Genomic DNA, 26,578 nt, shown 5'->3' with positions numbered 1-26,578 from the left:
GATTAGCAATACTTTTAATACACCTTTTATAGTGAGTACGAGTATTTCCACGTGTAGGATTAAAACAATCGTCGGATTTTTCTAAACCACAAATTAGGATACCATTTATCAGAATCTAGGTATAAAAATTTATAATATAACATATAGAAATGGAAAAATTGATTTCAAGGTGTTTTTAGTGATTTATTAGTTTTTATACTGTTTAAATACTTTTCGTTAATGAAACAATATAAAACATTTAGCTACATAAAAAGTATATTAAATTGCATTTTAAAAGAAGGATACAGTCTAAAAAACGTTTAATCCTATTTACCTGTAAAAATATCCGTGTTGTAATCTTATGAAGTCACGTAAACTCTTTAAGCGAGTTATTTATGGCTTTAGCTCGTGTTTTAAGAAACTTCTAATTCCCTAGATTATTTACCTTATAGTGTTTAAGAAACATTTACACGTGCCTTAAAAGCTACTGCAGTTGTAGCACAAAATAAATAATAGTACCTACTTAAGGTTGAATTATATTTCGGAACACGGCGTTATTAAATCAGTGGAAATATTTAACATCGAATAGTTCCCCATATACCTATACTCAAAGGTTATTAACAACTTCAATAGGTATTTAATATGCTCTTGTATAATTGTTTCGTGTATAATAAATAAAAAAAGTGACAAACGATGGAGATAATACATATTATGTTAAAAAGATATCATTTTACTAGACTGAAAATTAATGCAATAATATAAAACTAAATGATTGTTCCTAAGAGCTAATAAAATAGCAGGCGGCCTCAACGACATAGTACCAGCAATAAAATATCTCTAAATAGGCATAACAGTCGAAGTTTGCAGGACAAAATAAGCCTCATTATGACATACACTGCAAAAACAAGACCCAATATAAGTAGAATAAAACGAATAATCGAAACTACATAGATGAGAATACTAAAAAAATAGCGTATTTTGCCCCATCCAAAAAGTGAGACGAAGCACCTACCACAGTTTCCTCTGATTTTGTTCAGTGTGGCCCAGATTCGTCTTAGTTGGTTAAAACCCTTTGGCTTGCTTGTGATACATGGTATATTCCAGATGTCAGTCGGTGCAATCTTCTAGCCAACGGCCGGTTATCTTAAAGTTTCTTTTCATCAGACTCCTTGCAGAATCTAGAGGGATGTTTCTTGAACGAAGCCTACTTATGTCTCTGCAGGTGATACCAACATGGGAGCTAGGCGTTAATTTTTCTCTACTCCCTGAAAAGGAATGTTCTCGGCGGGCGTCTGAGGAGCTAAGTGCCTTAGTGCTGGTAGCCAGTATGTTAGTTTTACTAACGGCAGAATTTTACTGTAATCATGACATGTCACACGTGGTTGTCTTTTTAACCCTTCAGTGAGTGCGCCAGTTTTATAACATTCAAGGTCACGCGCGGTCACTGAGTCCGCACTTATTTGTAACCTTATATTATTTGAACTAAAAATATTTACCTGAAAAATATTGTGTTTCTTTTAATTAAAATTATAGAAAATGAGTCAACAACAGAAATGAAAGAGAAAAGATATATTTCATACAGAAAAATGAACAAACTTTTAACACACAAAAATTTTAACAAAAAGTTTCTAAAAAACAGTAATCTTTACAAAAAATTACTAAAAACAACTATTTTCAAAAGCAGTTATTACATATAAAATTGGCATGTTCCTAACAAATCAATTTGTAGCATTTTTTACAAATATATTTCCTAGGTATATTTTTCTTACGGTCGCAATATTTACGTCTGTCTTTTTGTGGAAAATATTTAGTTGTTGTTCTTCTTGAAAACCACAAATTTTCCTAATTATTCTTAGTTTTAAAGTTGTTGGTAATAAGATGATTGAAGCCCTTGTGCGCAAATGATCTGAAAGTAACGCAAAACCTCGAAAGTCTTTTCTTCAGTATTATTTGCATAATAAACAACTTGAGTGTTTATTCAAGCAACATTCAAATAAGCATAAAATACGACCATTGATCACTCTCTTGTAGTTCTTGCGCAATTATAAGTTGCACATAACTTGTCGACAACATCGATGCCGCCTTATTATATATGTTGTCAATATTTCAGGTTTGTGGAATCTCCGGTTTGAGTATCTATTGTATCGTTAAAATGCATACTTAAAGCCATAAGCACAATTTCTTCTTCTTTATAGAATAAGAAATAAGTGTACAATTTTTTCTAAAAGCAAAAATACTTAACCTTTCAGGGCGATTTCCTTGTACAAATTAAGGAGTCAATTCTCTTTAATTCTTACGTAGAGTTCCTACAACGGTTAGTCTATGAATTTCCAATAGCTTTTCCTCTTAGGGTATACTGATGAACCAATTATCTTGTGTAATACTTTTTTCTAAATTCAAAATTGGATAAATAAGTCGCTCAAACAACAAAAAACACTGAAGTATCTACAAAAAACGGCATTTTTCTAGCTGACGCCCAACGTAAACTTCTAAAGTCACCATAGATACGAATTTGGACATTCTATACCCAGCTTTGGAATTGTCAACGAACGAATCAAAAAAATGTCCAATTGCTGCTAGTTTATCTAACTTTTTTTCTGCTTACTGTCATTTTTTGATTAAACCTGATACATCTGAGAAGAAACTTAAAACGTTTCACTGACATCGTGAGCCGAAATATCTTAATTCCTCCCCCACTGCTTTCCCACAAGTGTCTCAAATTGACATGGCTTGCTTTAAATGTTTTTGCGATATATAAGAGACCAATAAGAGCTCAAATTTTATCTATATTAGTAGGTCTAACATCTCTAGCGGGAGCATAATCACTGGCCAAAGGTTGCATAAACATATTTGTATTTGCCACTATTATATCCAACATAATATCATTTGTAAAAAAGCTTATCCTTATCATTATTTAAGTTTTTGGTACCTCTTTTAGGTCCAAGCAGCTGTTTAACAAGATTTCCCTTGGTAACTCTCATCCTTGAATTTGAGCGGGGAAACATATTTTACTTCGTACCGTCCTCTCCCATATAAAACAACACACTTCTATTCTCAGAAGAATTCTTTTCTATTTCTATTTATATTTCTTCCACCACATCTTGTTCGTCTGGACTTCTGCCGTCGACACTTTTCTTAGCTTCACTGTTTTTATCTAGGCATTCTTCCATTAGACTTCTAAATTTTGATTTAAGATCACAGCATTACTAAGTAACTTTACTTATATTAACATATTTTCACAACGTACTAACCTGTTTTTGGTGAAAGCAGATTTCTGGAAAAAATTCGTAACACAAAAAGGTGCACGTTGACTGACACTCCCCATCCAAAATTAGCTGTTTTTTCTGCTTGTGTTATACAAAATAGTAAAATATAAAAATTAATCTTTTAAATGCGGTTTTAATTTCAGTCATAATACGCTAATCTGTGTTTGTTATTTTTCATTCCACATACCTAAAATATAAAAAATATACAACGCATAGAATTTCTACCATGTAGTAATAGAATTTATTGGTAAATATATTAGGTTTCATAAAACAAACAACTTTACACTTATTTAAATAATTTGTTTATTTTCTTGCGTAATGAAATAAATCGTTTAGATAAAGAAGAAACAAAGTTTGTCCTAATATCGAACCTTGACAGTGTTAAACTTAGAATAGCTGTTATTAAGAAAAACTGCCTGTTTTCTATTTGTTAGCTATAATCTAAATAGATTAAGAGTGTTTACCCTAATACTGTATTTATGCATGTTTTCCAACAGTAATTTATGCGAAACACAGTCAAAAGCTTTGGATAAGTCACACAATGTCAAAGACACAAAATGGCCTTCCTCCAAGCCATCAACTATATCTCTCACAATTATGAGAGATATAGTGTGTGTTTTTCTAGATATTGTACCAAACGAGAATTTAGAATACTCTCAAAAATTTTGCCGAAAATGGGAATGATTGAGATGGGACGATAATTTCCAATTTCATCGAAAGCTCCCTTTTTTAACACTGGTAGCACTTTTGTTACTTTTAAAACATCTGGGAAAATCCCCTCAGTAAGACAATTAATATAATTAAGTATAATTAATTTGTCAATAATTATATCGATTGTTTCCACAATTATTTTTTTGTTTAAGAAATAAAAATCCGTGCTGTGTGAATTTTTCAATCTATGTAAAACATTCCTGATTTCAGTATCACTAACAGGTAATAAAAATAAAGAGTCGCAAGGAAAGTGTACATCTTTCAAAAAATCTCTAGCTACATTTTCATTTGTAGAATTAAAAGAACTTCTAATATGTTTAGCCACTGAAGTAAACAAATTATTGAAATCGTTTGATGTAATCGCGCTTGGACAGATTTTTTATTTTGAAATTTTTGACTTTTTTATTTTGAAACATTATGTTTCAGCATTGAAGATAATTACACTGTTACTGATTCCTAAAGCTCGTCAGGTAGTTCAAATTGGCAGATATCATTGTAAACGTTTATGCGAAAGCTATTTCAGCTTGTTTCAATTTTCATCTAGTTATGCTGACAGAAGGTTGTTTGAATTTATTAGATATAATAATCGGAAAATGGTTGCTGTCATACAAACCATTCAGTAACTTCCACGTGAGAAAAGAAACTTGTCTTGGATCTGACAGTTAACAAGTTAAGTTAAATCGATTGTAATTATCAATAAGTATATTAGTATAGATGGGCATGAGCATTCTGATAGTGCTATTTTAAATATGTGGAATAAGGCACTGGAATAATGTAATGCAGATATTTGGAAGAAATGTGTGAAATTATCAAAAACTGGTATATCTGAGAGTATGGTGAATGTTGACATTCAAACAATTATAATCAATCCTAGTGATAGCTAAGATTAAGACAGTAAATCTGAGCTATCAGATTTTATTCAGTTTATTGTTATATAGTTATGCAACCCTTTATTTTAGTCTTATCTATTATAATTTTGTATTATCTATTATAATTATTGGAGATGGTTCAGACACATTTTTTAATAGTTGATTTTCAAACCACGATAAAAAATTTTGCTTGATTCGTTTCTTCATGGTAGTCCATTATAAGTCGATTTAGAGGAAAATATAGCTTGTGCATATAAAATACATCCACCGGGATAATAGCCATTTCGTAATTATTACATTGACAGTAGTAGGTATCAGCGATAATTATCTACACATCGACGTACGTTTCATTTCGTCGCTGAAAAGTGTAAACCTGCTGTATCCACTTTTGGGTGATTTTGTGATTTTGACATAATTAAAAAGAGAAAAAAATTCTACATAATCATAAAAACTGTCATCTCCATTAAAATTCAAATAAGTGAATTAATTTACCTCAGTATTTCCTGCTAACTCCGCACATTCTTAACTTGTCACGGAAATACTGCTATCTCCAGTAGTTTGGTTAGAACATATAAAGTACAAATACGTCGGCTGATTTTGTTAACCTTTTGTTTAGATTTTTTATTATTTGGAAGTTCTTTTGTTACCAGTATTTAAAGGTATGTATAATGTATTACATAATTGTGTTTGTTATATAAATATTTTTAAATTTAATTTAAATCATAATACGAAAATTGGCGCCTTTTCTCATTGGCGTCATGATTAAGTTAAAATTAATTTATTCATATTTAAATCCTAGATAACGTTTTTTATGTTATTTAGTTTAATCTATTTGTTATTAAATTATGCTTTAAAATGTTTACCATTGGTACATTATAGTCGTACTTTTTTACTTTATAGATGTCTTTCAACACTCGTTCAAAGATGATTATATCAATGGTAGAAAAACAAACAAATTTTAATTCCGAAGACGTCAACTGCCTTGCTGCTAGTTTGACCGGCAGCAATCTTTTGTAGTATTAGCTAGTAATGACCTGGAAAACAACAGTCAAACTCATTTTACAGAAAATCTAGCTATTGTTGACAATATTGACATTGAGGTAATAGATATTCCATACGTAGAACACAACGAAAAGACGAAAGTGAAAATGAAAATACAATGAGTAATTTAAGCCACCGCGGCAAATTGGTACCTTATTCTGACTCCAGTTCCAGTTCAGATTCTGAAAGTTTACCTCAGAAAAGTAAAACTAGAAAAAGTAAATTCCATAATAGTTCCAAGTAAATAAAAATAGCTGGTTTAGTGAGCAGAAAAAAATAGACGAGAAAAAGGACAAAGATATTTGGGTCGCCAAAAGGTTGATCAAAAATGGGCTTATGAAACAATAAAGGAAGCTAGGCAGATGAAGACAAGATGTTGTTGTACCGATAAAGCATCCAAACTTTTGAACTGCACGCAAGTAACGAAGGATAAACGCAAAAATATTTTTGAACACTTTTGGATGAAATAAACGTGGGGAGAGAGAAAAGTTTATGTGAATAACACAGTCATAGCCGCTCCTACGTAAAGACACAGAGATCGCAAAAATGCACTGATTTCTAGAAGATCCCAGTCACTATTTTATCAGAATTAATGATATTAATATCCGAGTTCTATGACCATGTACTTGAACACATTATGCCTAGGAAGATGGACAGTTCTCAATTGGAAACATACTGGGAATATGGACATTACAAGTACACCAAAAACAGCGGCAATGAACGAAAATCATACAAAACCATTTAAAACGGAGAAACAACATCTAAATGCCTTTTTAGATGCATTGCCAGTAATGGAATCTCATTACTGTCGAGCTTCGTTGTCTCGAAAGTACCTTCTGCCTGAATGGTCCTCAAAACAGTCACTTTATAAGTTTTATGTAGCAGACGACCATTGTCAGAAACAGAATATAAAACCGCTTTCCAGGACATATTTTAACCAGGCTCTAGACATGCGTAACATTTCTCTATTCCGTCCAAAAATGGACGAATGTGAAAAATGTGCTGGTTTCAAGATATGAGGTGTTTGCGAAACAGAATATACGGCACATCAAACGAGAACAAGGGAAGCTAGACAGGAGAAGGAGAAGGACAAAGAAGAAGAAGCTTCTGTTTTCACTGTAGACTTGCAGGCGGTTTTGTTGGCACCAAAATGTATATAAAATACATCCACCGGGATAATAGCCAGGCGGTTTTGTTGGCACCAAAATCGAAGGTGAGTACTTTGTACTACAGAACAAAACTGTAAGTTCACAACTTTTGCTTCTATAATTTAATCAATCATGACGGTTTCTGTTTCCTGTGGAATAAAACTAAAGGTGGTTTAAATGCAGAAGAATTTGCTTCAATTTGTGTATATTTTCTAAAAGAATCAGTTATACCAAGTGCTCTACATGACGGCGCCAAAATAATTTTATACACTGATGGCTGCAGCTACCAGAATCGTAATGCCGTGATGGCAAATGCAACTAAATTTAGCTGTCACTAATAACATCACTATTGAACAAAAATATTTGGAACCTGGCCATATTCAAATGGAAGCAGATAGTATGCATTCTACAATTGAAAAGCATGTACGTGATAAAGTCATCAACATGCCAGCAGAATACGTCCAGCGCTGTAAGATGGCTCGAAAAAATCCGAAACCATATAATGTAAAGTATTTGGAACATACTATTACGATAAATAATGACGTGTCATATGACTCAAAACTGTAAATATATTATAACAAATTCTTTTCTGTTCTAGTTATTTCGGCGCTCGGTTGAAAAACCAGTTTCAGCCGTCGACCGACTTTTACTAGTAAATTCGCCGAAAGACTAGTCCTTCGTTCTCGTCTATTCGATGGGATCCCGTTCTAATGGGGAAGGTCATCGACTCATTGCCAGACTCTTCTAGATAACGGCATTTTATATAAATGGGACATTTTATTTGGAGGACAGGGAGTTTTTCTGAAGATTCGCGCAGCGTTTTAAATTGTAACGCACGAATTATAATAAATTGTGTAATTCAGACTAGTAATACAGACTTTAATAAATTTGTGAGTGTTATAAATAGAACCTTTAATAAATAAATAATAAATAAATTAGAATTAATAAAAATATAACAAATGGTGTCAGAATAGTGGAATACATAAAATAAATTGCGAAAATGACTACGATTTATGAACTCACAGTGACGAATTTAAGAAGACATCTCGAGGATAGAGAATTAGCTTCTACCGGAAAAAAGGCTGAGTTAGTCCAACGACTAAAGAACGCTTTGGAGCAAGATGGTCTAGATGCAGAGACTTATTTATTTGAAGATGCTGTCATCTCGTCGATTTCGAAATTAGAAAACAAAGTTTCTGGCGATATTTCGAAAGTTTCCGGCGACATCGCTTATTTAGAAAACAAAGTTTCTAACGAGATTTCTTCTCTGGAAAGCAAAGTTTCTGCTAACATCTCTTCGGAAATCTCTAAAGTCACTTCTGAGATATCTGCCCTGGACGATAGAATATCTTCGTTAAAAAACCAAGTTGCTGCCGATAAGGTGGCCTTCGAAGAAAAGATGAAAGAGATGGAAAGGAAGATGGAGGAAACAGGGATAGCAGAGAGAGGATACAAGCCAATTACAGTAGAGACAAAAGAAGACGAGACGAAATGTAAGTTGGAGACACGGCCGAAATTTGAAGAAAGTGGAGGTTCTGTTTATGTTAAAGTCCCAACTTTCGACGGAAAATCGTCATGGAACAACTACCAGAAACAGTTCGAATCAGCCGCAAGAGCGAATGGATGGTCTGAAAAAGAAAAGGCTGTAAACCTGACTATCGCTCTTCGAGGAGATGCCTTAGATGTGCTTCAGACCATAGCCGTAGATGAGACGGATGATTTCGAACAACTGAAGAAGAGGTTAAATATGCTATATGGCCACGAACATTTGAAGCATGTATATCAGTCGCAGCTTAAAAATCGAAGACAGAAGAGAGATGAGGTAGATATTGCCAGATTAGTACGATATGCTTATCCAACAGCTGCCGAAGACATGATGGAAAAATTGGCCAATCAAACATTTATTGATGGTCTTCGGGATCATGAAATGTAGAGAACACTGCGATTAGCTCGTCACAAGACGCTGGTTGATGTCTTATCCGCCGCCCTCGAATACGAGTCAGCTACGCAGGCCTCTGGCGGGTACAGTAAAGTTAGAACTATAAAAGAGGAAGGAGATGAAGATAAACTTGACCAGCTTGTTAATATGATGAAAAGTATGACATACAAGAAAACGAAGACCATAAGATGCTGGAATTATGGCGAAATAGGACACGTTCGAAGTTCATGTAAGCACCCTAGGTACGACGCAAATCAAGAAACTAAATAGAACCTTTAATAAATAAATAATAAATAAATTAAAATTAATAAAAATATAACAATACATTTTTCAAAAATTTTAATGACGTTATGACTTACAAGACGATTTGACTTGGGCGAGTTAAGGGTGATTTAAAGGTAACAGATATTAAAGCCCTAAAATATACACCTTAATGCGATATTTTTTATAAAGTGCAATTTAGTGATCCTTGGAATAATTTGCCACAGAGAAAATTTAATATTATCAACAAACAAATCAATGGCCTGATACAATTGCATGAAAATAGATTGCTCATAACAACCCGGAAATATAATGATTTGCAGACTATTAAACGCACTTTGCCAGCCGATTACCAAGTTTACTATGATAATATACCTCATCTGTAAAATTTATTGAATTACATTAAACATACAAATATTATTGTGTTTTTTATCTTAGACACCTACTTACATCTTCTTCTTCTTTATGTGCCGTCTTCTACCGAAGGTTAGCGACCATCAAACGATAGGTTTCTCTGTTTTGAGCCGCATGTATTATGTTTGCAGTTTCTGGTATTTGAAACCATTCTCTTAAGTTTTTCAGCCAGAATTTCTTCTTTCTACCCAAACCTCTTCTACCTTCAATCTTGCCTTCCACGATAAGCTGTAGCAGACTGTACTTATCATTACGGAACACATGGCCCAGGTATGACGCTTTCCTCCTTTTAACAGTTGTTAACAATTCCACCTCTTTACCCATTCGTCTTAATACCTCTGTGTTGGTCACTCTATCTGTCTAAGGTATTTTCAGTATGCGTCGATACAGCCACATTTTTAGAGCCGCTAACTTGTTTATAGTTGCTGCTGTTAACGTCCATTCTTCAACTCCGTAAAGTATCGTAGAGAGTACGTAGCATTTCGTGGCGCGCCATCGCAGGTTAAAGCTTAGGTGGCGGTTGCTTAAGAGCTTTCTCATTTTGATGAATTTGGATCTTGCTATTTCAATTCGGATCTTAATCTTTACGTCTGGGTCCCACTTATCATTTACTGTATATCCCAGATATTTAAATCGCTGTACTCTTTCAATACGTTCGGCTTCAATATTCAGGTCGATATGTTGAATGTTCTTTTTACTGATCACCATAAATTTAGTTTTCTTTCTATTGATCTTCAGTCCAAATTGATTTCCAGTTGTATTTACTCTATTTAGCATCATCTGTAAATCTTCAATGTTATTAACCATAGTCGATAAAACAGGCATAAACATCTTTCTGTTGATCCAGACATTTTTGAATCAAGACTTGTATTGCAAAGAGCGGCTCTCGAGTTCCAAAACCGCATCTAAAACCAAACTGTGTTTTAATTATGCTGTGCTCTAATTTTGCTCGTATTCTGGAATGGATAATACGCAAGAATACTTTAAGGGTGTGACTCATTAAACTTATAAGGCGATATTCACTACCCGTCTTAGAATTCAATTTCTTGGAAAGAGGCACAAATGTAGATTTTAGCCAGTCCGATGGAATGTTCCAATATTACATTCAGGTTGTTCTCGTTAAAAACTTTTAAAAATTCGACTGGTATTTCATCGCATCCTGTTGCTTTCCCATCTTTCGTTTGATCTATAGCTTTTATCAACTCACTTTTCAATATTTTTGGTCCATTCAGATCAAGAGTGTTTGTAGAAATATGACGATAATCCGTAAATAAATCTTTTATGTAATTTGCCCAAATCTGCAACTGTTGTTCTTTATCTACAATAAGTTTGTTGTTCTCGTTTATTAACCTACCAAAATGTTTTTTCTTGTAAGTATAAGTAAACTCCTTGATTTTTGTATGCATATTAAAACTATCGTGTCTTCGTTCTAGCTCTTCTATCTCTTGATATTTTTCTTGTAACCATTTCTCTTTGGATTCTTTTCTGCTGACAGTTCTATCCAGTTTTTTTATATTGTTTGGGATTATTCTTATTTTTCCTCCTTCTGTCCATAAGGTGTAATATTGCTTACATCTTACACAACATATATATACACAAAATAATACAAATTAACAATTCAGACTAACTATAGAATGTTACATCGCATGCTGCAACTTCCTAACATTTCCTAAATCTCCACTTTTTTTAAATAAATAGACAATTCATCACTTATTCTTATGTTACTATTATAATAAATAGTGTCCTTTTGCATATTCGTTATGAAATGGATTGATTTTTTTTTATTTACAAATTCGCATCAACCCGAAGGTTATTAGCGAGAATCAGATTTACAATATTAATATATTATATATTAACAAAATTAATAGCTTTTAAGTAGTTTAACATATTTGTGAATGAACAATTTGCACCAAGTGCTTTCTCTAAGTTTATTGAGATACCATAATTGATTCTTGCTGTGGAGAAAACTGGAGAGTCTACAACAACATGTTTCACCGAGAGTTTAACGTTACACTGCTCACATTTTGGTTCGGATTCTTTAGTAATTAAGAACTTGTGCATGGCACTGGTATGACCTAATCTAAGATAAATTATTGTCACTTGATCCCTTCTTTTAATGGGGAAACATCTCCATGGTTTAATGTTCGGTTTAATATTCCGAAGATTGGACACTGAAAATTCCCACCGGTTTTGCCACTCACTTAGGATCCGCGATTTGATAACACTTGAAACATCACTAGCTATCACGTATTTCACAATATTAGAGTCAGCTGAATTGACGGCTTCACGCGCACACTTATCTGCTTCTTCATTACCACCATTATGTGATGGGATCCAAATAAAGATTACCTCATTATTACAATTTTCTATCTCTATCAGATTTTGTTTTACAAGTTTTATTTCGAGAATATGATTCTCTGGGTATATTCTTCCTATAGATTGTAGTGAGTTTAGTGAATCAGTCAAAATTATATATTTCTGATTTGGTGAGGATATAATATATGTGAGTGCCTCGTATATGGCATATAATTCTGCATTAAGAGTACTATAGTGTATTGGAGATTGATTGTTTCCTAGAATCTACTTTAATTTTTTTATTAAGTTTTTACTGTCTCCTGTAAAGTTAGGTCAAATGGAGATAGCAGGTTTACACTGCTAAACATACCAAAACATATAATATATGTGAGTGCCTCGTATATGGCATATAATTCTGCATTAAGAGTACTATAGTGTATTGGAGATTGATTGTTTCCTAGAATCTACTTTAATTTTTTTATTAAGTTTTTACTGTCTCCTGTAAAGTTAGGTCAAATGGAGATAGCAGGTTTACACTTTTCACTGACGATTTAATATTTTGATTTAAGTTGTTTGAAAGCGAATCCTGGCGCAGAAGAAAATATAAAGTGGACGTACTATAATAAAACACATTTTAAAAAAAATATTTTGTTAACATTAGTTAAATAAACTGGCTTATTTGCAAAAAAAAGTAATGTACTATTAACCGACAGATGTCGATTAATATTTGCGCCCATAAACATTTTCGTTTATTTGCTTTAATCGGCTTAGTCTCTATATATCTTGAAGTATTGAAATAATAGCACGACTTGAGTGAATAAAGCCCAAAAAACACATTCACAAACACAATTCTCCTTTAAGCGATCTTTATATGTATGTATTCCAAAAACCAACGTATCGGATTTATGTAAATATGAAAAAATGTACGAACGCCCAAATCCTCTTTTAGGTTTAGTTCGCGAGATTTTTGTTTAAAATTTATTTTATTTTTGTGTTTCAGTGGTGGATTGTCAAGTAACTAGTTGGGGTCCATGGACAAGCTGCGACACTGATTGTGGTCCTGGTACCATGTCCAGAAGTAGGTCAATTAAAGTTCATCCTGAAAATGGTGGTAGACACTGTCCCAGTTTGGAACAAAAAAGGGGATGCCAAGTTTCTAATTGTCATCATCATCCTGATCCAGCTATTAAAGGTAAAATTTTAATTTACAGACAAATTTTCTTGTGTATTTTATAACTATTTCTCTAACAAAAGTCAATGTTATAAATCCATCAAACAATGTTTAAACTTGGTGTTATATCCATAGAGTTACAGTAGAGGTTTTCATTAAATTAGTCATGCTTTCTCTGGAACGTATCCAGAATTATTTATAGGTATTATATTATATGTTTTTGTACCGGTTTAACGTACCTTCCGTCCTTTTTCGTAGGTTGCCGATCATGATTATTTGAATTATACAGGATGTTTTAAAAAGGTATATCATAAATTAAATCACGCATTCCTGGAACAAAAATAAATTGATTGAATCCAACTTACCTTAGTACAAAAGTGTACAAAAGTTACAAAATAAAAATTGTTTTTTTTTGCATTATCTCCTAAACTACTTGACATTTTGTAATAAAAAGGACACGTTACTCTCTTGTTCTGAAAGCATTTTTCATAAAAAAGAAACAACAAAATCTAAGCGCACAGAAAAATTTTAAGAGGGGTGTGCAGCCCTAAATCCCCCTAAAATTTTGAGTACGTTCAAATCAGATAATTTTATTCATCATTAGTTTAACACATTATTTTTAAAAAATGTTTGCCTTTTCAACTTCACTTTTTTCAAAAAACAGTTTTTATTGAGTTAAGACCAGTTTCATTAACCTTTAAAAAATTGCGTGCAACTAAAAATGGCTTAAATGAATTAACAAGTACAAAAAATGTCTATAACCTCTATAAATATGATATTACAATAAATGTTCAAAATGACCCCCATTTTCTTCAATACAGATTCGGTATCGTTTTAATAAGGAAAACCGAATGCGCTGCAAAATCATATTTTTCTGACGAAATTGATTTGCATCTTCAATTATTCTAACCCTCAATTGTTGTTCGTCCTCTATTGTTACAGAATCCACTTTCTCTTTCATAAACCCCCAAAAGCAAAAGTCTATGGGGTTAACCTGGACTTAACCTCATAATTAATTATTGTCTAAGTTCTAAAATTCACTTGTCTGAAAAACAGTATGTTTTTGGGAAACTATTTATCAACCCAAAAACATGTTGTTTTTCAGAGAAGTGAATTTCAGAACATGACAATAATTAATCAGCCAATTTGAGTTCGAGAATTTAAAAGATGTGGAACTAAAGCCATATTATAATTAGCTAATATATATTATAATGAAATTAAAGATTTAAAACTAAATAAGGTCATATTCTGAATAATAAAAATAAAATATTTAAATTAGTCTTGAATACTCTTCCAAACATAAAATCAAATACATATAAAAATGGGAAGTAGGACCGAGAACATGAATCTAGAGTTTTTTCTTTCATAACTATTTACATTTTATAACTAAATTTTAGTACAAAAATTGTTACGTCATTAGCAAGTATTGAATAGCCAGGATAACCGGTATATTTCACAAGAATCTTCACATCAAAAATCAGTTCGAGAGAGGCTTCCGAGAGCAAATGTCAATTTGCCAAATCTGAAATTAAATTTACATTGAATAGCGGATATGTTGTGTATGTATATGTTATAACTGGAGATGTTGTAGGGTACACGTAAATTAGCGTCATTCCACGTTAAAACAACAATTTTAGTTTATTAAATATTGACATACGAAAGAGCCTTTGTGAGCTGTTCCATCGAATTAAATTGGTGGTAAATATATTGGCTAAAGGTATATATTGGTTTTGTAAAATTAAAAATTAAAATATGGTTTTTGGGCATCCAATATCTAAATTCTTAATTTTATATCAATAAAATATTATATTATGTATAAAATAGATAGAATAGATGTGTAAAACATGTTATGAAACACAGACTATAAAGAGGTACCGTAGAACGGGGTTACTTTGCACTAAGCAGGGTAACTTTGCTCCAAACGTGCAAAAGTATATTTTCTATAAACCTACTCTCAATTTTGTTTATATATTTAATCTAATATATATCTAATATATATCTAATATTTTTTATATTGCAACACTGTTTTTTTGTCTTTACGGAATGTTTGGCATCAGTAAAACTGACCCACATTTGTTTTTTTTTTATTGGAAATATGACATTGGCCCTTTTAGAATAACAAAAAAATACTCCAAAATGTTACTTTGGCCCAATTAAGGAATAATAACATTGCAATAATTTGAAGAGATTAATGTTTATTTTATAAAAACATAGTCACAATCAGTAGGATTACAATGGTAATATTACATCTCATCATCTTGATCGTACTCCTCATCTGCAATAAAATTATCCGTTGCAGATGGTGATGTAGTCAAAGTATTAAGAAACTGAAGGTAATATGGACGACTACTCTCCTCAACGAAAGGTAACATGTCTTTCAGATGTTGTGTTTTATTCGCTGGTATGCCCAATGGTTTATCAGAGATTGGTAACAAACGAGTAGTTCCAGAATTTCTAGTTCTTGTTCTTAATAAGCTCAATGTTTTATAAGGCTCATCGTCGGTAAAGGAGTTTTTGTATTTCATCACGCCAAGATTTTCACTTGAATAGTAAATAAGTCTTATTTTAGACCACACCACTGGTTGTCCTTGAGTATTGGTTTTTGCATGCTGAAATTTGCCAGATAATAATGATTTAAAACAAAGAAATTCTTCTTGCTTCATTTCTTGAACAAAAATTGGTGGTTTTCTGGGTATTAGACGAATAAGGTTAGCCCAGTCTCTAGGAATATCTATCCTGGCAGTAGTAGAATTTTTAGTTTTTTCTATTGCAGCATGTATAGTGTCTGCTTCCATGTGAGTGTGTGCGGGTACTAGAAATTTGTAATAAATATCAATCTTCCTTCCTTGGTGTTTGGAATGTTCAATAACGGTAAGAAGCATAACTGATAGTAAAATATTTCGATTTTGTCCAAGGCAGCAGTCGCTATACATAATGATTTTATTTATATGAGAGGGAATACTATTTAGGTAGGTGTATAGACAGGAAGCAATTTCTTGTCCACCTCTTTGAGCTATAGTTTCATTCCATAGGTAGCATTTAGCTGAGTTTGTAGTTCTTTGCGTCTCAAAAATGGTAAGGTTCAGAGTCCATAATTTTCTTTTATAGAATGAAATGCTGCTTTTTAAGTAGGGAGTGGGCAAACATTTTTGTAGGTCAAAACTGAATACCACCAAATTTGGATTAAGTTTGCAAGCCAGTCTATCTTTCTTTTTCTCTTCATAAGCAAACTCTGCTAAGTGTTGATGTTGTAATTTTTCACTTTCAAGTTGGGCTCTTTCATTTTCATCTGTAACGGATTTAAGGAGTAAAGAAAACTTATCGCAAGTAGTACACGTATCATTATACGGTTTTTTAAAACACAAGTTAAATTCTTCCACGAAAATTTGTCTGTACAGTGATTCGTTTCTAGGTGTTATGTTGTTTTCTTGGCAATACTCACAATATAGCCTATACATTTTTGAAATAGAAAGATCGGGAGGCAAATATTTCTTTGCAGTTTTCTCTCGAGCGTAGTGACTTTGAAACGAAGGAAACATCAGAATGTGTTGCCTTATTACATCTTTCTCCTTTTCCTTTATTTTTGGATGGTTCGTATGTTTTCCACGGCCATCGCTTGAGCAAATATTTGATGTTGAGGAACGCTTTTTGTTCATTATTACCCGAACTTTTTTTAAGGTTACATCTAATGTTGATAAAAACATAACTTGGCAAAGCTCAATTCTCTCTGAGTTACAATCTAAATAATATTGCCTGCTATACTTTCTTCTACTTGTGACTATGTTCTATGTGACTGGCAATAAACTGATTTTGAGCTTCCCAAGCAAGATTATAAAATTCACTAAAAATGGTCTGCCTTTCTTCATTTGATAATTTTTCAAAACATTTCTTTCGGCATTGACATGGATTTTTTAATGATTTCTCTGAAATCTTTTTACCTTGAATTGTAACATATTTTTTTCCAAGTGTTTTTAAATTCTTTCCTTTATTCTTTTCCCAATTATTTGGATTACGCTTCCTTTTTCTAATTTGTTCTCCGTCCAGAACTTTTTTTCTTCCTCTTCTATAAGAAGTTTCATTCCAGACAGTCAGCGTATGTTCTGATTCTGCAGTAATATGATTGTCTTATTGTATTTTACTAGGTTCTGAGTTGTCCGAGTCAGAAGAGTCACTATCATAAGGTTTAAATTCATCACTTGAACTTCCATCAAAAGTCTTAAATCGTTCTGAGTTATCATCTTCTTCTTTATATATCACAGAAGATTTCGACCTCAGTTTATTCTTTATTGTATTTTTCGATGATGATTGTTCAGTTGTTATATCTTGTAATTTATTGTCTGAAACAAAGAGAGCAAAAAATTAATTATCTGAAACAAAAAACTATTTACATTGGTTTATCTACCTGGCGAAATGCTTAGTCCAGGATCATAGTTTTCTTGTAAAACAGTCGAATCATCCTATTTTGGAGGCAGCGGCACATTATCTAAAATTTAAATAAAAATTGTTATTAAATTGCACTAAGTGATTTGAAAATAAGATTTATAGGACTGAAATGTCTTAGCATAAGTTACTAATATTCATACAGTCGGCCTAGTCACTAAATTTGTCCTACATGGTACATTTTTTGAGTATACAATTTTTTACTTAGTTATCATTTCGTCCTTACATCTAAATCTTGTAATATTACCAATTTTTAAAATAAAGTTAACCTATTTACTTACCGGCTTGTTTATTTGCTTCCATTTTGTCTAACTTACACAAGTTAACAAGTTTCTTTCCACGGTATAACTGCTCCATCACTTTTTGTATTTTAAAACACACACTCAGAGGCCTCAGAGCCACTGTCGATTTTTTAATACAAAGATTAGGTACTACTTTTGCACTCACGATAATGTGTATAGACAGAAACCTAACCTAGAAATAAGGGGCCAATGTCAAATCAAATCGAAGAAGGTTTTGTTAAAAAAGGGCCAATGTCAACATTGGCCTGTATAGAAATAAAATTTTTAGAAGCATTGAGGCTGAAGTCTACATTGGTCCTTTTTGATTTAAAAATTAGTGTTGATTAGAGATTGACATTGGCCAAAAGTAATGCTGTAAGTCTGTTGTTACTCTATCTAGACATTGGCCCTTTTTACACAGTATTGTTTATTTGAAATCTAAGACAAAAATGCACTTATGCCCAAACAGTCTAAAATTGACATTGGCCCTTTTAGAACCAAGCTACTGATTTGTACTACCTCTAGAGCACATAGGCAACATCGCAATACGTGAGTAAGACGCGCGCGATTGTCTCTATTATTTTCTAACTTTGCAAAATCATACTATGCAGACAGTCCCAGCGGACACAAATTGGAAAGTACACGTCTAATGGCATATACCACAATCGATTGCGATTTTTAGTTGTTAAAATAACGATTTTAAACCAGGATATCAATTACAAAAAAAAACATTTTTTACACGTGCACTTAACAGGTGAAATTGGGTATACTTTGCACCGCCAATTTGCAAGTGGTGCAAAGTATCCCCAAGAGTAAAAGGTTATTAGGAAAATGGTTTTTAGGAAATGCCCAGACGTTATAAAAGGATACTGGTATCTCGCAAATATGCAGACTACTCAGAAGAAGATTTGAAACCATGTCTGTCAGCAATAAAAGATAGCATGAGTACAAGAGTTGCCGCTGAATCCTTTAACATTCCAAAAAAACTATTTTTTACAAATTAAAAGGAGTACACGCTGGAAAACCTGGATACCCATCAATATCCTCTTATGAAGAGGAAAGTTGCTTCGTACAATGCATTCGTAGCCTAAGTGATGCTGGATTTCCTGTTACTAGAATGGAATTACTACAAATAATCAAAACTCTTTTAAATTGCCAAGGAAAAATAACTCGCTTTAAGGATAATACTCCTGGTATGGATTGGGTCAAATCATTTTCAAGTCGTTATAAGGACCTTACTGCAAGGATAGCCTCAAACATAAAAAGAAGTAGAGCAGCACTCAATGCAGACCAAATATGCGTGAATCTTAATAACTGACTGTTTAAACATAAAGATTACCCAAAATATCTTGGGGCTACTCTAGACAGGACTCTTACATTTAAAGAACGCTTGACAAAAATATCAGGAAAACTAAAAACACGTAACAACATAGTAAAGAAACCCTGTGGCACTACATGGGGTAAACAGCACCAATGTTAAGATTCTCCGTTCTGGTATATCCGGCTTCAGAATACAATGCTCCGGTATAGCTAAAAAGAAGCATTACCCACCTAGTCGACACTTAGCTAAACCGTGTAATACGTATTATAACAGAAACAATTATTGTTCTGAAGCTATTTTCTTGTGGCATTTTAAATTAATTACTATTTAAATGGGAATAAGCCACAATTAAAGGTTAAAATACGTTTATTGACGTTTCAATTTCCACTTCGGAAATCGTTCTTAAAATACAAACATTAGTAAATTAAACAAATTTTGTTTTTTGTTACTTAGTGAAAAATTCTTCTAATAATTTAATTTTATCTGACTCATCTATATTGACAATTCAGACATACATTATACATTTTAAAGTAGACGACTTTAAAATGATATTGCCAATATTGTTGAGTGGCGTTCCTGGGACGACTTTACTTATAAGATAGTTCATTCGATTACATGAAATCAACTTTAACTTGAGAATATCCGTCAGAAAAGATCATAACATGTAAGTACATACCATGATGACAGTAAAATTCTCCTGTTAGTGATTCCATAGTAAATTATGAGGAAAAAACCAGGAAAAAACCCCATAATACTATCCCAACATGGTAAGTATTTGATCGTGCATTTAGTTTACCTTCAATAAACAAAAAATTCCGATTTTATATGTTTGTTATTTAAAAAACATAAATAATGTATTCTCTATATGTTACTGACTTACCAATACTGGTATTTTCCTTTTAATAACTTCCTCTTTCAATATGGGTAACCAGATCCTACTACATTCTGCCTAGGAATTCGCGACACAATTGGTCTCATTTAGCATAATTAGAGCCGCTTCTTTGATTTTTCTCTTTTTACCATCCGTTTCTTTTAGGACTATATTTGAATCGTTCCATTGAACCCTATGTTCATTATCCCATGCGTGTTTACATATTTGAGATCTATCAAATTCTCTATTTTTAATATAGGATTGATGTTCACTTATTCTAACATTTAATGGCCTTGATGTTTCACCTAAATAAAACTGATCGCATTCACAAGGTATTTTATAAATGCAATTCTTTGTCCTTTCTTGTTCATTGTTAGGTTTGGTTTTGGACAAAATAGATCTCAACGTGTTTGTTGTTTTGAATGTTGTTGAAATGTTAAATTTATTTCCGATCCTTTTAAGCTTTTCCGATAATCCTTTTATGTATGGTATTGTTATTTTTCTCGTATTATTCCTTGCATATGCTGTAGGATCTCGTTCTAAGTTGGTTTGTTATATTCGATCGATTGTTGAAAATTTCTTATTTATAAACGATAAAGGATAATCATTTTTTAATAAAACAGATGTTAACAAATGTTTTTCCTCCAAGAACGAATTTTCGTTAGAACAAGTAATTTTGGCTCTATCATATAAGGATTTAATAATTCCCTTTTTAATATTAATATTGTGATTTGATTTGAAATTTAAATATCTGTTGGTGTGTGTTGGTTTTCTGTACACCTGAGTTTCGTATCCAGTATCGTTCTTAGAGATTAAAACATCCAGAAAAGGTAATGTATTATTATATTCCTTTTCCATGGTAAATGTTATTGTCTCTTCTTTATCGTTTATATCATTTAGGAATGTGTCCAACAACTCTGATCCATAAGGCCATATTGAGAATGCATCATCTACATATCTCCACCATACTGAGGGTTTTAAATTTTGTTTAGAAATAATATTTGTTTCAAAATCTTCCATAAATATATCGGCTAATAATGGAGATAAACTAGAGCCCATTGCTAGTCCAAAACTTTGTTTATAGAATTCATTATTTAGTTGAAAGTATGTATTATGTTGAGATCTATTTTGTTCAAAACCAAACCTAACAATGAACAAGAAAGGACAAAGAATTGCATTTATAAAATACCTTGTGAATGCGATCAGTTTTATTTAGGTGAAACATCAAGACCATTAAATGTTAGAATAAGTGAACATCAATCCTATATTAAAAATGGAGAATTTGATAAATCTCAAATATGTAAACACGCATGGGATAATGAACATAGGGTTCAATGTAATGATTCAAATATAGTCCTAAAAGAAACGGGTGGTAAAAAGAGAAAAATCAAAGAAGGGGCTCCAATTATGCTAAATGAGACCAATTGTGTCGCGAATTCCTCGGCAGAATGTAGTAGGATCTGGTTACCCATATTGAAAGAGGAAGTTATTAAAAGGAAAATACCAGTATTGGTAAGTCAGTAACATATAGAGAATACATCATTTATGTTTTTTAAATAACAAACATATAAAATCGGAATTTCGTGTTTATTGAAGGTAAACTAAATGCACGATCAAATACTTACCATGTCGGGATAGTATTATGAGGTTTTTTCCTGGTTTTTCCCTCATAATTTACTATGGAATCACTAACAGGAGAATTTTACTGTCATCATGGCATGTATTTGTCTTTTTAAAGACGAATTACATGTTATGATCTTTTCTGACGGATATTCTCAAGTTAAAGTTGATTTCATGTAATCGAATGAACTATCTTATAAGTAAAGTCGTCCCAGGAACGCAACTCAACAATATTGGCAATATCATTTTAAAGTCGTCTACTTTAAAATGTATAATGTATGTCTGAATTGTCAATATAGATGAGTCAGATAAAATTAAATTATTAGAAGAATTTTTCACTAAGTAACAAAAAACAAAATTTGTTTAATTTACTAATGTTTGTATTTTGAGAACGATTTCCGAAGTGGAAATTGAAAAGCCAATAAACGTATTTTAACCTTTAATTGTGGCTTATTCCCATTTAAATAGTAATTAATTTAAAATGCCACAAGAAAATAGCTTCAGAACAAAACTATTTATTTGTTTGTTTACATAAATTAATATCGAAGTTTTACATCCATGATCGCCATGAGAATGGAAGAGAAAACGCTGATCAAATGATTCAACGTTGAGTGTATTGGCGGATTTAGGGATTTTTACCGGTGAAAAATCATACATGTGGATAACTAAGTAGATTCAGAAACAAAATCTTGAAGAAAGAGATTGAATTCAAAGGAGTATTGCCTTTACTCACATTTTATCGGGGTCACTTCGTAGGTGATTTCAGCAGCCATCACATAGCATAAAGATAACAAACAATTGCAGATAGGCTATTTTAGAATGGGCATAATGGTCAGCATAAGTTAAATTACCAAGAAAAGTAGAAGAAAAGTAAAAGAAATATAAATTTTAATGTCTAAGAAAGAGATATATATGAACAGTGGAACAAGTGAAAATTGAAACTTCAATAAACGTATTTTAACCTTTAATTGTGGCTTATTCCCATTTAAATAGTAATTAGAAACAATTATGTCCACCCAAACAATGTGTCTACCCATCTTTAGTAACATAGCCCCACTAAACCTACATCGCAAACATAGATTGGTGAAAGAATACAAGAAAATGATGGATAATCGTCAACTTCTAGTCCTGGGTTACTGGCCAAGCCATAGCTATTAAAAAAAACCATTGAATCTCCACTAAAACCCGCTCAAGCAATACGTCATTCCCATTTTGACTTAAATGCACAATGGAGCTAAGAATAGAGAAGTAAAATACTACCACTATACGTACTATAGTAGTTTACTGGACATCCCAGATACACCTGACGAATTTAAACATGCCCGCTAGACTTGTAAAATAGTTAATTGCATCAGATCAAGTTGCAGAAGATGCGCTGACTCGATTAGAACACTAAGCTGACTAGAACAAAATTAGCTTAAAGTAATCATCGATTAATCTAAAAATAACAGTTCTAAACGTTTCTTTGATTTGTATATTATGATATATAATCTATATAATTGAATAAATTACAAATATTTATTTAGTCACATTTTCAGATTCTTACAAAAGGTAAACAAAAGAAAACACAATAAAATATTTCATCTCCTCCATTTCCGTAAAGTTTATCGTTCAAATGACATATATTTTGTAGTAGTATCTACCTAAAAAATCATTTCAGTTATTTACCTTACCAAAAAGCATTATTCCCTTGATGTTATTTTCCATATTTTTTATCGTAAATTCAGGAATATTGCCATAATATTATAGCCATTATAAGGCCCTCTTTGCTTTCATGCAAAAAATAAAATCTTCTTGGATCTTTTTATACTTTTTTTATTAGAGAGACTTTTTTGTTTTTATGTAGGCAGATAGAGTAACTTACAGGGTCTCACGCAAATTAATTATTGAACAATCTAACAAAAGAGGAAGTTTTTTTCTTTAAAAGTTCTCTTCTAAAGAAATACAAGAAAAAAACTGAAACCTTAGAACTTCATCATCTAATAATAATCCCGAATATAAATTTTTAAAATGCTGTCCAACTTTCTTATCAAATTACTCAATTTTTTAAAACTATATTGTTAAAATTCTTTAATGTATCTGTACTGATTAAATGAATAAATTGGCAAGAAAACTAAAAGAAAATATATTTTTTTTACTGAAACGTGGTATAGAACTTTCAGATAAAAAATATAATAGGCCCTGATAAATTACATCTTTAGCATCACAGAATGATAGAAAAAAATGCGCATTCACTCGAATTTAAAATTAGTTTAAAATTTATTAAATATATGTCAAAATATTTAAGACAAACTATGTTCTTATTATAACCAGATAATTAACATGTGACCAGAATTAATGGAGCAATATATTTACCATAATTTGTGAAATAGATGAGTTTCTGTATAAAATTTACAATGCTACATCCCTGTCCAAATTATTAGACACACTCCTGTTTTTTAATAATTTGATGTTTTATTCGAGTTTATATGCAGTTCTTTCACATACAAACATACATGAAATGGATTGTTATTCAGGAAATTTATTATATATTTCGTATTTGTCATAAATGGCAACACTGTCTTAATCAATTCTTGCCGGAAGGTAAGTCTAAACCTGCTCCCATCGCGTTCCCAGTTGCTTCAGTTGCGAACGTGTCTCTGTGGCTTTATGTGCTGTGTTTGTTTATTAAACAGTTTTATATTACTCAGGTATTTGTTTATTTCGTGTGCACAGTTTAAATAATCTGTTTGTACGCTTTCATCATAGATAAAAAACGTGATCTTTCACCACGTAAAAAAGCTGAGATAAAGGCCCTAGTGAATACTAAAATATTTTCAAACCGCGAAATATCACGAAGGTTTCTGAAGCTAGTGTATGACGCATAAAGAAAAAGATTGAATTAGGGAGAGAATTTAGCCCAAAATGAAAGAAAAAATGCGGCAGGAAGCCTATTTTTACTCCAAGGTAAGAAAGATCTTTAAAGAAAATTTGCCTGGTAAACAGATTTGCTACCACAAAATTGATTCAATCTGCAACTCAACAGTTGCATGATAAAGATGTAGACTTCTGAAGGTTGGTAAGTTCATAATTTCTTGCATAATATTTTATATTTCTTTGACAAATAATGCATTTAACCAACATAAAGACCAGCACATAATTTTTTTCTAATATTGACAGGTCTGCTTCAGTGATGAAAGCACATTTGAAATTTTGCAAAACAACGCTCAGTTTGTGCGTCGTCGTCATTGAGAAAAGTTTCATCCTGACTGTGTTTTTCAAACTGTGAAGCATCGTACAAAAGTGATGATTTAGTCAGTCATTAGCGGCAAGAGTACTGGGCGTCTATACGTGGTAAAAGGAATGATGCGGCAAGACCAGTACGAAGATGTCTTGCAAAGGCGGTTGATTCCGCAGCTCTAAGACTGGTTTACAAATTGGCAACAATTCATTTTTATGCAAGATGAAGCTCCCTGAAATACAGCACGGTCTGTCAAAGCTTTTTTGCCAGAACAAAATATCTCTTTGTTGGATTGGCCGGGTAATAGCCCCGATATGAACCCCATAGAAAACGTTTCGGAGTTGATAAAAAGAGAAGTGGCTAAAGACATGATGACAAAGAAAACGGAGCTCTTAGAAAGAATAATTTACGTGTGGAATCATCGTCCTCAAATGCAAGAGCTAGTACAGGCTTGCATTGACAGTATGCCGCGCAGAATTAAAGCTCTAGTAGCGGCTAAAGGTGGCTCAACAAAATATTAACGCTTAATTGTCGTTATTATTATCGTCATTATTAAACATTTCACAAACCTTCTTTTGAGTTCTTGTTTTGTTACCAAAACGAATCATAATTATATAATAAAATGTCTATAAAATGTCTAAATGATAGCAGCCTACTAAATTCATATCAATTTTTTATTTGGCTTTTTGACTAATATTTTATTACCTTCAAAGTTTTTTCCCTAATGTTTAGCAGAACAGATACAAAAATACCTGATTATTTCTAAAGTATATATTAATATATCAGGCAATATTGCTGATTTAAAAGTTAGGATAACCGAAGAAACTAACAAAATAATCCCCGGAGTGATACAAAATGTACGAGAATTCCAAAATCGCCTCGGTTATTGTCAAGAAGTGAATAATGGTTGTCAAGTTGAACATTTAATTTAATCGTAAAAATCAATTTTCTCAGTTATGGTGGCACAAAATTCAAAAAACTTTATATTGCTGAACAGGGGACTAAAATCCCTTTCTAACAAAGTACCACACGACCCCCTTTGTTATTTAAAATTTTCGAGGGGGTGCTTATAATTCAAAGAGGGTGCTAGAAGGGGATAATATTTTTATACTGTAAATTGTCAATTTAAGAATAAAAATCTACATGTTTCAGGTTTTTTTCAGATAGTACATAATAACGCTAAAATTGAATTTATTCCATACATATGGACCTCATGGTATATCGTAGAGAAAAATGGTTCAAATAAAAGTTGTAGATTATAAAAAGTTTTTTAATACTGAGAGTTTTGAAATTAAAATACGTAAAGAATTGACCGAGATTATTTCAAAAAACCCATATTTTGGCAGGAATATATGAATAATAATAATAACTTTGTTTTTTGTTCATATTGACATATAATATAACTACTCAAAATTGTAACAGATTATGAATTAATAAACTTTTCTAAATTTTAAATAGATGGACCACATATTTTATAAAATATATCTCGGAGAGCGGTTATTGAAACAACTTACCCAAACATTCACTCTATACAAAATGTGCACTTTACATTGGTCTTTTCTTTATGTGAATATAGCTCATTTGAATGGTCTCCTGTGCATTTAATGCATCTATGGTAGCAGTATATCTTTGTGTGCCCTTAACGTCGGCATTTTGTACACTGTACTATTTATTTCTCGTGTATGGTTTGGAGACTTCAAACCATACACGCAAAATGGCCAGTTCACGCAA

The 26,578-nt window shown here is 32.1% G+C and overlaps 1 protein-coding gene across 1 annotated transcript in view; it reads left to right on the top strand.

Annotated features, from left to right (window-relative positions):
• vex (somatomedin B and thrombospondin type 1 domain containing protein vexed) overlaps window positions 1-26,578 on the top strand; it is a 977,326-nt gene that overhangs the window by 495,577 nt on the left and 455,171 nt on the right. Inside the window, exon 2 of the mRNA XM_072536935.1 lies at window positions 12,924-13,115. Coding sequence (XP_072393036.1) covers window positions 12,924-13,115 — 192 coding nt within the window. The remainder of the gene's footprint in view (window positions 1-12,923; window positions 13,116-26,578) is intronic.

This window comes from Diabrotica undecimpunctata, chromosome 7, assembly GCF_040954645.1.
Source record: "Diabrotica undecimpunctata isolate CICGRU chromosome 7, icDiaUnde3, whole genome shotgun sequence".
NCBI classification, from domain to species: Eukaryota; Metazoa; Arthropoda; class Insecta; order Coleoptera; family Chrysomelidae; genus Diabrotica; species Diabrotica undecimpunctata.
Note: the sequence above shows the minus strand (reverse complement) of the source record. Positions and strands in the feature narration are given on the sequence as shown.